Genomic DNA, 12452 nt, shown 5'->3' with positions numbered 1-12452 from the left:
ATCAAATTAACAGTCATACTGTATGTATTCAAAGGAAAGAAACAATTCTATCCTAAATTTAAAAAACATGACTGAAGGCAAATTCCTTCTTCATATACTTTTACTTTATTCTGCTTCAAAACATTTTAGTATCACTATTTAACAATATAAATTACTGGAGATGTGCGGATCCAGTTCTCAGATAACAGGCAACAACTGAATTTAGGGGTTCGCATCGAACAGAGTTTGGAATCACTTTGGGGTACAGAGTAGAACAGAGTCCCGGTTCGGATCTTCCCACAGTTCGAAACTCGAATATAAAAACTCAACTCGGGTTTTGGATTGCATGCTTACAGGTCAATATTATGTTATTTTAGCAGGTTTTTTTGTTTGTTTTCTAAATACAGATCCAAAACCAAAAAAACATGAGGGTTGTTTTGCAAAACCAAAACACGAAGGTGAATCTAGATCCAAAACCAAAACACGGGGGTCGGCGCACCTCTCTATAAATTACTGTAAAATGTATGAGACATCAGTTTGAGCTTTTATGTCTTGTTTTCTTTTTCACAGTGATGTTATTAGAAAGAAAACATGTTCAGTATAGCACAGAGTTGAGTGTAACTATTAAATTGATATATTTATATATATATATATATATATATATATATATATATATATATATATTAGGGATGTGCAGGCTCGGTTCTACTCGGTTCCGTTCGGTTTTTTTTCCCGAATCTTATTGGGTTTCAGCTGTCACGAGTTTTGGATAGCCAATAAGATTCGGTAAAAAAACCTGAACGGAACCGAGTAGAACCGAGCCTGCACATCCCTAATATATATATACACACACACACACACACACTTATCTGTTGGTGTTTTGTGCCAAATAATAAGTAAAATGCACAACAAGCAACAAAGGCAACAAAGGCACAAATCTGAAAAACAAGAAGATAAAAAGCTATAATATATAAACAACATTACCCAATAATTACTACCTAGTATTACAGGATATAATAGTCTGCACACTTGCGTTTCCATGTCTTGTCTTTAAGAGCAAGAATCAGATACAAATGATGAGAAACCTGTTAATCTATCCTAACAATTTGGTTCCTCATCATCAATACCAAAACTTGCACCAGGGTTATACAGAGTGGACATAAAGTATAGACACCCTTATTTAAAATTGAGGTTTTTGTGATGTAAACCTGGAATTCAAAATAAATCATGTCGGACCTTTTTCCCTTTAATGTGACCTTGAAACCAACAAACTTCAAGTAGCAAAACAATTTTCCGAAAAAGAACTGAAAATTTAAAAACTACAATAACTTGGTTGCATAAGTGTATACAACCTTTCCTAAGGTTGTGTAGCCTTTTGGTATGCACTGTATAGAGGTGTAGACTTTCAGAAGATAATCACCATAGGGCCAACTTTAAATGGTTGTCCAAGTGAGGACAACACTTCCATCATTAGTGATACAGACTTCAGACAACAGCAGATTCACGTGCTAGAGGTGTGTAGGCTACACCTAGGCCTCCTAACTATAGCAGTTCTGCATCTGCTGTCCCAGCCTCTGAAACAACATCACTTGATGGTTAAATGGAAACAAAATGCAGACCAGCAGAAGACAGAAACGTTCCTACAATGGGCAACCACTTCAGCTTACTGATCAATCACCAAGGTCCCAAGTCTCCTTGCAAGAGGCTAATTCATATTTTAATATTTTTGCAGACCAACTCTCTGAATACAAAATGACCATGTTGTTTCTCAAAATGTGAAAAATTATTTATGTTTTTTATTGATTCAAATTTAAATGAATAAATGATTACCTGTGTTTATATTATTAGGATTAGTATTCATTGGTCTTGGTGATGGGACAGATAAATAAGGGTCTTCAAGAAGGAACAAAGGTGAATATTCCTTTACTTAATCTTCATTCATTACCACCAGGTACCAATTGGATGTTATGGAAGACTCAAACCAAACCTTTCCAGACAGGTTTATACTCCTTGGTTTATCTAATGTCCCTTACCTCCAGGTTATCTGTTTCCTCGTGTTCTTGTTGATGTATATAATCACATTATCAGGAAATCTTCTACTGATCATTGTAGTGAGGATCAACCCCAAACTACAAAGTCCCATGTACTTCTTCCTGAGTAACCTCTCTATTATTGATATTTGCTTCTCCTCCTCTATAGTTCCGATACTCCTTATAAACACCCTAGCCAAAGACAGAAGTATTTCTCTATTAGGATGTGCAGCCCAGATGTACTTCTCTTTAGCATTAGCGGCAACAGAGTGTGTAATACTTGCAGTCATGGCTTACGATAGATTTGCTGCTATATGTAAGCCATTGTACTACAACAACATCATGAACAAAAAATTATGCTTCTACTTAGCTGCCGGGTCATGGAGTCTGGGCTCCATAAACTCCTTCATTCATGTGGCCCTCACATTCCAACTACCATTCTGCAGGTCCCACCATGTCAACCACTTCTTCTGTGAGGTACCTCCATTGCTGCGATTGTCCTGCAGAGATACTCGGCTCAATGAGATAGCAGTGTATATCTCAGCAGGGATTATCGTCATATGTTCTTTCTTCTTGACTCTAATTTCATATGTCCATATTATCTACTCCATCTTGAAGATCCGTTACACCCAAGGGAGGTATAAAGCTTTCTCCACCTGTGCCTCCCACCTCAATGTTGTCACCCTCTACTATGGGACCATCATGTTCATGTATATGCAGCCCCACTCCAGTTACTCACATGAAACAGACATGGTTCTGTCTATTCTCTATACAGCAGTGACTCCATTGTTGAACCCCTTCATATACAGTGTGAGGAATAAGGACGTGAAAGAAACAATAATCAATAACCTAAGTAGGTGATGAACTATCTGAAAACTAAGATTTAATATGAAGTGACCTCATATTCAGTTGAGTTTCATTTTCAATTGTTTTATTAAAGATTCTATGGATGATCAGTTATGTGGTTTAGGAGCTGGATGGTAAATTGTCTATAGAATATGGAGTCTTGATAAAACAGTCAACAGTTGTATACTAAATAGTATTTGCATAACGGTTACTATAAAAACATAACCAGACAAAGTGCATGATACTGTACAGAACAACTGATTAATATGCTCCTTATATATTGTAGGACATCATGATTGACAGATATTATTGAACTATACTGATCAACTGGGGTGTAACTAGGTATTTGAAGGTCCCATAGCAAAAAGTTTGCAAGGGCCCCCATGTACCACCCAATGGTGAAAAATGTATATAACTTTGACAAGGAAGATGGGCCCCCCTCAGCTCTGGGCCTTATAGCTCAGGGGGGCCTATCACCCCTTGCACCTATGGTAATTAAAGTGAACAGAGATAAAGTCCCAACCAATCAGTTCCTAACTACCATGTCACAGGCTGTGTTTGAATAAAAATGACAGTTAGGAGCTGATTGGTTGGTACTTTATCTCCCTTCACTTTATCTCCATCCAAGGCTTAGTAAATAGATCCCATAATTACTGGATGCCAGTCAGACTCATCAACAACATTACTATAAATCGGATTTCCACAGAACAGTACCTGGCAAAATCCAGAGGCCCTAACAGGAAAAGACATTTGAAGGAAAAAAAAAGATATAACTGTCAACTTACATCATCAAAACATAATTGATCTGTGATCAGGGCTGGCAGGAAACAAACTTTGTAGATACACAATCCAGAGTTGGGAAAGGTAACAGACAAAAAAGTATCCAAAAACAGGCAAAGGTCAAGTGTTAGAGAAAGCAGTAAAGTTAGGAACAATCCGAGTCAGCAACAGGTAAATCAATGGAGTAATGCAGGTTCAGCAAGGCACAAGTGACAGGCAACATAACCAGCATTGGTGTGAATGTATGTGGGGGGTATTCAAAATGGTCTGTGAGCATTGAAGGCCATAATCCTTTTAATTAATGAATGTGGAAGCTGAGGAAAGCCAAAAAGCTAGGGAGAGCATATAGATGCTGTCCAGGGTTACCATGCTATCTAGCCATGACCTCGGAAGTGGCCATGACATCATGGAGAAGGAAGCCGACTGCCATTGCTTAGCCACCAAGTGCATGAAGTGCAGTGATGGATCCTTTTGGCAAGTTATCTAGATATTAGACTGGAGACCCTTCTGCTGCCAACCTCTAAAGGGGACTTCTGACAAGAAATTATTTTTTTCTTTTTAGCTCTAAATTTTTATTGAATGATAAAATAATCAAACATTATTGGTGACAGAAACAGTGGGAGTCATCCCAGAAATACAATAGAAATTTTTGCAATACAGATAAATGAAACAGTCTCAAATATCATATCACATTGACAAAACATCAAATATAAAATAAAAATTAACTGAAATTCTTCAAATTACTAATAATACTATAGAAATTAAAAAATAGAATGAAAGAGAGAAACAAATGAAAAGAAAAAAAAATAAAGGGTGGTAAAAAATTATGGGGGAGATTGAAAAGCCAGTAGAGGCCGGGAGTAGGTAGAGATTGAGATTGGAACCATGGAGACCATGTCGTCTGAAACTTAACAACCCCATTATTTTGTAAACTAGTAATGTACTCCATGGAAGCTATATGATTAATATTTGCCTCCAGGGCAGATAGTGGTGGAGGACTGTGATTTTTCCAAAATTTGGCTATTAGAGACTTGGCTGCATTACAAATGTGCATGATTAATTTATCTTGAGATTTGGAGATCCCCGGTGTAGGAACATTTAACAGAGCTACTACGGTAACCTGACTCTATAGGGCATGAATGAGATTTAGGATTTACTGTATGCCTCAGTAGGGCTATTGGTACAATATGATGAAGGGAGGACCTTGCAAACCACCCTCAAGCTTGATCAACCTTTATTAAGTATAGACCCCAGATAGGCTCCTCAAAATGTATAGTTGCTCCTGCCCCCAAGCTCTAGGAAGTGCGGACAGAGTGGCTCCTTCCTTTGTATCTGTTGAAGTTGTCCAATCCTCTCTAGTCTGTTCCATCTTGTGGGAGTGCCATGGGCATGTAGTTGGAGTTCCGTGCTGCTCTGAGCCATGTGTATAGGGCATTAAGCCTGTGTCTGATGAATCTCTGGCACCTTGCATGGGGGTGGAACATGTGCAGAAACCAATCATGACGGCTGCAGCTGTGGACAGAAAAAGGAGCAGCTTTCCGCTTGGATCCCCGCAATAGCCCTACGGAAACTGGCATTATCATAAGGTAGTAAATCTGGCTTATGCTGCATCACACACACAAACCAGAGTAAATCAGGAAAGACCTAGGCTTACAAAGATGGTTAGATATGGTCTATGCCCATTGTGGTCACATTTCCACCATCTTGTACCCACAACCTGACTCAAGCTGCTCATCAGTACGAACCAAAGGCCACAATTAGAAGCTTTATAGAGAACTTAAACAGGGCATGTAATAGATCTGTGTGTGGCCCCATGTCATGATTGGTGGTAGTGTATAGTAAGTGCATCGGTTGGCATTGTGGGTTTACCAGCCTCATATCCACATCAGTGCCAATCATCTTGTTTGGCTAGCCCAGACTCTCTGCATTCCTGTGTTGTGTGTGAATACATAGAAAAGGACCCTAGAGGAACATTATAACAAATCAGTGGTGTCAGTGGAATCACCACTAGACCATCCATTGATTATTATCTCCTGCACAAACATGAGTTACAATAAAATTCATCAATAAACTGATGTTGGTTCCCAAAAGCGGACACTTCATAGCTTGTGGAAAGACACTCACCCTCCTCTATTGTGTACTGTTCACTGCAGCATTATCCACTAACCTTTCACTGTTCAGCCAATTAGACTTCATGTAATATCTCTTGCACTCAGGGCCTGATTCAGACCCGCTCGTGAGCTCTATGCGCTCGCAAGCGGGTCGATGGTGGCCCAGTGCGCATGCGCACGATGGAGCCGGCTCTGTCGTGCGCATGCGCAAGACCCGGATAGCGACGGGCAATCCATAGCTCCGGGTCTCATACCAAAGGGGGCATGCTGTTGATGTTGAGTGACAGCACGCCCTCTTTGGTGGGCGGGCCGGGGGCATGGCTGCCCAGACAGAGGCGTTCCCATGGGAACGCCTACCGTCTGGGGCCGGCCCCACTGACATCACAAGTGATGTCAGTGGGAGTGCTTTTCGGCTCTGTTAGAGCCGAAAGCACTCTGGGGCTTGCGGCAACGAGACCCTACCACAAGGGTCTCGTCACAAGCCCAATGGTCGTGATGGTCTTGACCATCGTGACCATCTTCCTGGCCGCTCGCTATAGCTGTGGGTGGTCACCCACAGCTATGCGAGCGGCCAGGAGGCCGCTCTGAAAAAAACAGAAGGCCAGCCCTGATTCAGAGCGAGTGCTCTGTCAGAGTGTCCGGCTCTGAATCAGGCCCTCAGTCCTATAGGAACAAAGATTTAAACATTCACAGGTTGTGTGAATTTGTGCATGGTTAGAAGCCAATTGGTTGGTACTTTCTCACTCTATAAAGTTTCACCTAAAATTTCACAGGACTCTGTCTAAGGATCTACTAAATGTACTTGGGCCAAATAGTCATCATCATCAGTTACCTGCCCTACTGTATACCTGGTACAAGAGATCAGTCTGAAAATCAGATGGATGTCTGTATACACACAACTCAGCATAGCCCACAATTCCATGTACATGTCCTCAAAACTCCCTCAGTAAGCTTAGCCTAGATGACACGCAGTTACACCCGTTCAGCTGCAAGTGGTGTTGCAAACAAAGATGCGTATGACTCAGGATTACCCATATATATGTATGATTGGCTCTAGAGCATACACAGTGCTAAAAATCACAAGAACCGTCCTCCAAACGGACTTCTGTGAGAGGTGCCTGGGTGGTGATGAAAGCCTGCTGCCATGGAGGTGTAGTCAGCCACTTACCTTGCTCCATCTGTTTTCACCTTCTGGCCACCGATGAACAATGGTCATGGAATGTAGGTTGGAAGCGGACAGTGCAGGAGTGAAAATCCCGACCTCTGGACCCTGCAATGGAAGGCAGATGAGCAAAGGCTGGATGACCTCCACTGGGTTCAGTGTAAGGCCATCATTGGCACTCTTGGCAGGATAGCAGATAGCAGAGGTGACAGGGCATAGGAGACTGGCAGAGAATGGGGGCTGGTTGTGGGTGACAAAGGGAGGTTTTCAAATCATAGCAGTGACTGGTAAGGGGTGGCAGATAGTGGTGTGAATGGTAGGGGCTGGCAGATAGTGTGGTGACAAGACATAGGAGGAGGGTGGCAGATAGTGGGGTGACTGGCTGGGAGTAGCAAATAGTTGGAGTGGCAGCCCTTGGCTTTTAGTACCTGGCACAGGTGATCCCCGAGAGTGCACCACTTATTGCGTAGAATGGACATGGAAGCAGTCAAGGTATGAAAAAAGACGTACATCTCTGATAATCAATGCACTTACCAGACCAGGCCACCCATCGTATCTGTGACAAGATAGTGTGAGTCACTCAGTGAGTAACTACAGGTTCATGAAGCCAAGCTGTGGCACCCAGTAATGGCTCATCACTGGCCAGAGTGGGAACGATGTCTGGCAGGAGAAGGGGTCTCCTGGATGCCCACCCCTCACCTCTCCATCCACCTATCACCCCTCACACGGAGCGCACCAGTGACAGAGTGCTGGTTACCTGCGCTACTGAGGGCTGCCAGTGTCCTCCTCCTCTCTCCTGCTAACTCCTCCATGCCTCTGTCACTGCCCTCTCACCCCCACACCACCAGCTGCCGCCATTGGCTGCCGACACGGTACCTTAAGCAGCCATTGGCCCAGGGATCTGCCTATCAGGGCTGATGCTGAGCTGCACAGTGCTGGTGATGCCCACAAAACAAAGCAACTTAAGTTGGGAGGTGAAGTTCTGGACTGAATAGGAGCCAAGTGCAAGTGAATGACATACACCACTGGAAGTGGCCGGTTACGCCCCAGGACATACTGCGTTCTGTGCGGCTACATCAGCTGCACCACCCTAGTTACGGCCCTGGAATTACAATAGAGCCTAGTTCCCTCAGTGTCTAAGGCTTAGTGCCTGCCTATCAAGGGCCTGCTACAAGTACAATAGGGTCTAGTGTCCCCAGTACATCACCTATTAAGGGCTTGTTACAATTATTTTAGGGCCTAACCGTCTCAGTGGTTTTGGCCTAGTGCCTGCCTAACAAGAGCCTTCTACAATTATTTTAGGGCCTAGTGCCCACCTATCAAGGGCCTGCTGCAATTATTTTAGGGCCTAGCACCCTCAGTGGCTCTGGCCCAGTGGCCACCTATCAAGGACCGGCTACATATACAATAGGACCTAGTGCCCTAAGTGGCTCATGCCTAGTGGCTAGTGCCTGCCTAGCAAGGGCCCGATACAATTCCTATAGGGCCTAGTGCCTTCAGTGGCTCAGAACTATGCCCACTAACAAGAGGCTGCTACAGTTACAATAGGGCTTAGGACCATCAGTGGCTCAGGCCTAGTACCCACCTTGTAAGGGCTTGCTACAATTACAATAGGGCCCAGTTCCCTCAGTGGCTCAGACCTAGTGCCTGCCTAGCAAGGGCTCAATACAATTACTGAAGAGCCTAAAACCCTCAGTGGCTCAAACTTAGCGTCCACCTATCCAAAGCCTGCTACAGTTACTATAAGGCTTAGCGCCCACCTATTAAGGGCCTGCTACAATTACTATAGGTTCTCTAGTGCCCTAAGTGGCTCGGCCCCAGTGCCTGCCTAGCAAGGGCCCAATACAATTACCAAAGGGCCTAGTGTCCTCAGTGGCTTAGACCTAGTGTTCACCTATCAAGCCTGCTACAGTTACTATAGGGCCCAGTGCCTGCTACAATTACTATAGGGCCTAGTGCCTGCATATCAAGGGGCTGCTACAATTACTATAGGGCCTAATGCCTGCCTATCAAGGGGCTGCTACAATTACTATAGGGCCTAGTACCTTCAGTGGCCGGAGCCTAGTGTCCACCGATAAAAAGCCTGCTACAATTAATATAGGGCCTAGTGCCATCAGTGGCTCAGGCCTAGTTCCCACCTATTAAGGGCCTGCTACAATTACATTTGGGCCTAGTGCCTTCAGTGACTCAAGCTTAGCGCCCACCTATTAAGGGCCTGCTCGTGTCTAGTGCCTGCCTAACAAGGGTCCAATACAATTGCATACCTCCTAACATAACCCATTCCAGAAGGATCAAAATGCTCTCTTCCTGGACTTCCCTCTTAATTTATGTTTGTTGTCACCTGTGTTGAAATAGTTATAAAGGTGTCTTCAACACAGTGATGGCAATCATAAATTAATAGGAAACAGAGCATTTTGTCCCTCCTGGAATGGGTCATGTTGGGAGGTATGCAATTACTATAGGGCCTAGCCCCCTCAGTGGCTCGGACCTAGTGCCTGCCTAGCAAAGGCGCAATACAATTCCTATAGCACCTATTGCCACCTTCATCTCTGGATTTAGATCCGCTAATGTGTTGGAGCAGTCTGCCAGATATCGTGTCATGGTGGACAGGGCGTGAATCTCTCTGATTTGGTACCAGTGTGAGAAGGACCAGTTCAGAGGCACATCCCAACAGAGTCACAGCAGAGAAGGGGCACAGGTCAGCAGGGGCACAGGTCAGCAGGGGCGCAGCTTGAATCAGCATGCAGTCACCACAATATGTGTTTGATGGCATTAACTGAAATTATAGTGAATACAGGGCCGAAACTAGGATTTTTGTCACCTGGGGCAAAGCCATAATACGGCACCCCCCCCAAAGATAATATAACACAGAGGACGAAAAGGGTGTGTGGTTTTGTGACACAGTAATGCCCCTTACAACACATTATGCCACCCAGTAATGTCCCTTATAACACATGGTGCCACAGTAATGCCCCTTACAACACATTAGGCCACAGTATTGCCCCATATACATTATGCCACAGTAATGCCCCATATACATTATGCCACAGTAAGGCCCCATCACCCTCCTCTCACCTGCCAGGGTTGTGGGGTGGGTGAGCTCGGGGTGGCACAGGATGGGGCTGCCACACGCTGAGGAACTGTCAGTACTACCGTCGTTGTAATGTGGCGCTGCTCGCGAACCAATTGGAGCTCACAGACCGCCAGCCTCTGCTGATTGGCTGCCGGTCTGCGAGCACGTATTGGCTTGAGAAAGGCACCACATTAGACTGACAGTGTCTCTGTGCCCCTCAAGGCCACGATGCAGCTCCAAACACACAAGAGCAGCAACCTAGCCTCCCGGCAGCCTCTCCCCGGAACCCCCTCAAGTCCGGCACCCGTGTCAGGTGCCCCCTTAGCCCCCGCTAGTTTGGGCCCTGGTAAATATACCCTTAAATGTTTAAGTCTACTGTAGCTGTACAGAATTTGTTGAAATTACACAAATACAAAATGTAATAAAAAAAAATTATATATTTCATTGACATAACAAAATGAAAATGTTACATATAATTAATACCTTGGAGGAAATAAAGAGACATACAGTATAATGAAAAATCACAAAGGACTGGAGAACTAGAATCCAACCGGGAGCTTGGGGCACAGCTCAGTAGTCTGCCCCTTGAGAGCAAAATATTTTTATCATAGAATTTATAAAAGAGGGAATGTTTGTTGGGTGTTTACAGAAATCAACCAAACGGTAAGAGACCGGCAGATGTGGTTAATTACTATAACGGTGACAGAAGAATTGATAAAAGTTTGTAGATTTTAATGAAATGTATATGACTTGTTTAAATAAAAAATAAAAGTACTAGATTATTATATGGCCACCTGAAGAGCAATTCTTCTTAAGGTAAGTACTTTGCAGCTAACCAAACCATCCAGAGAATATGGGAAAGCAGATGTTGGCAAATATAACCCAACTTGTGTTGACTGAGAACAAAAAGACAGAGGGGTATATTTACTAAAGTGAGAGTTTTTAGAAGTGGAGATGTAGCCTATAGCAACCAATCAGGTTCTAGCTATTATCTTCTAAAAGCTGCTAGTTAAATGTTAAGTAGAATCTGATTGGTTGCTATGGGCAACATCTCCACTTCTAAAAACTCTCACTGTAGTAAATATACCCCAGAAAGTGGGCAATTCAATTAAATGTGATGTGGGAGATGTGTCATCTAAACAGTGAGAGAGCGCTCGTAACGGCGACACATCACGACCACAACATTGCTCCTTTAACCCCATAGGGATGCACAGTAAACTTATAAATTTTGGGTTTCCAGAGGTATTAGCGATGTGTACAGCTGCAATCGCCCCCATTTTGTTTTTGGTATATCCAAGTTTGCATATGAAGGGCTCACTCAGAATTGAGCACAAGGCAGCTGCAGATGGTGCTGCTTTGCTTGCTCTAAATATAGGTGAAGGTCAACATTCATTTCAAAGTTGCGCACATCTTTCCCTGAGGAAAATCTTGTTTATAAAGATTGAAACGTTGGACCAATTCTTGGCTTAGTAGTCCAGTGATTTAAAGACCTGTGAATGTCACCGTTATTTGGATCTATATATATGGAGTGAGTCTTTACACCCTAGGACAGGGAACAGAAGGTTCTTAAGACACAAAACTGAAAAACAAGAAGATAAAAAGCTATAATATAAACAACATTTCCCAAAAATTACTACATAAAGCAAAATAATATTACAGATATAACAGTCTGCACACTTGCGTTTCCATGTCTTGTCTTTGAGAGCACAAATCAGATACAAATGATGAGAAACCTGTTAATCTAGCCTAACAATTTGGATCCTCATCACCAATACCAAAACTTACACCAGGGTCATACAGAGTGGACATAACGTATAGACACCCTTATTTACGGTTGAGGGTTTTGTGATGTAAACCTGGAGTTCAAAATAAATCATGTCGGACCTTTTTCCCTTTAATGTGACCTTGAAACCAACAAACTTCAAGTGGCAAAACAATTTTATGAAAAAGAACTGAAAATTAAAAAACTACAATAACTTGGTTGCATAAGTGTATACACCCTTTCCTAAGGCTGTGTAGCCTTTTGGTATGCACTGTATAGAGGTGTAGACTTTCAGAAGATAATCACCATAGGGCCAACTTTAAATGGTTGTCCAAGTAAGGACAACACTTCCATCATCAGTGATACAGACTTCATATTCACATGCCAGAGATGTGTAGTTTACACCTAGGCCTCCTAACTATAGCAGTTCTGCATCTGCTGTCCTCAGCCTCTGAAACAGCATCACTTGGTGGTTAAATGGAAACAAAAGGCAGTCCAGCAGAAGACAGAAACGTTCCTACAATGGGCAACCACTTCAGCTTACTGTTCAGTCATCAAGGTCCCAAGTCTCCTTGCAAGAGGCTAATTCATATTTTAATATTATTGCAGACCAACTCTCTGAATACAAAATGACCATGTTCAGTTTCTCAAAATTAGAAAAATAATTAATGTTTTTTATTGATTCAAATTTAGATGAATAAATGGATTA

General features: G+C 43.1%; 1 protein-coding gene across 1 annotated transcript; it reads left to right on the top strand.

Moving 5' to 3' along the window:
* The first annotated feature begins 1934 nt into the window (after nucleotides 1-1934).
* LOC148522273 (olfactory receptor 5V1-like) lies at nucleotides 1935-2870 on the top strand. The gene has a single exon (XM_088474190.1). It carries the CDS (start codon nucleotides 1947-1949, stop codon nucleotides 2868-2870), a length of 924 nt encoding a protein of 307 aa, XP_088330316.1. The 5' UTR covers nucleotides 1935-1946.
* Nucleotides 2871-12452: the final 9582 nt, after the last annotated feature.

This window comes from Taudactylus pleione, unplaced genomic scaffold, assembly GCF_031769625.1.
Source record: "Taudactylus pleione unplaced genomic scaffold, aTauple2 ptg000148l, whole genome shotgun sequence".
NCBI classification, from domain to species: domain Eukaryota; kingdom Metazoa; phylum Chordata; class Amphibia; order Anura; family Myobatrachidae; genus Taudactylus; species Taudactylus pleione.
This window is presented reverse-complemented; position numbering and strand designations above follow the sequence as displayed.

What these genes read in the sequence shown, in the direction of transcription:
- LOC148522273 (XM_088474190.1), top strand. Translation starts at nt 1,947, where the DNA reads ATGGAAGACTCAAACCAAACCTTTCCAGACAGGTTTATACTCCTTGGT.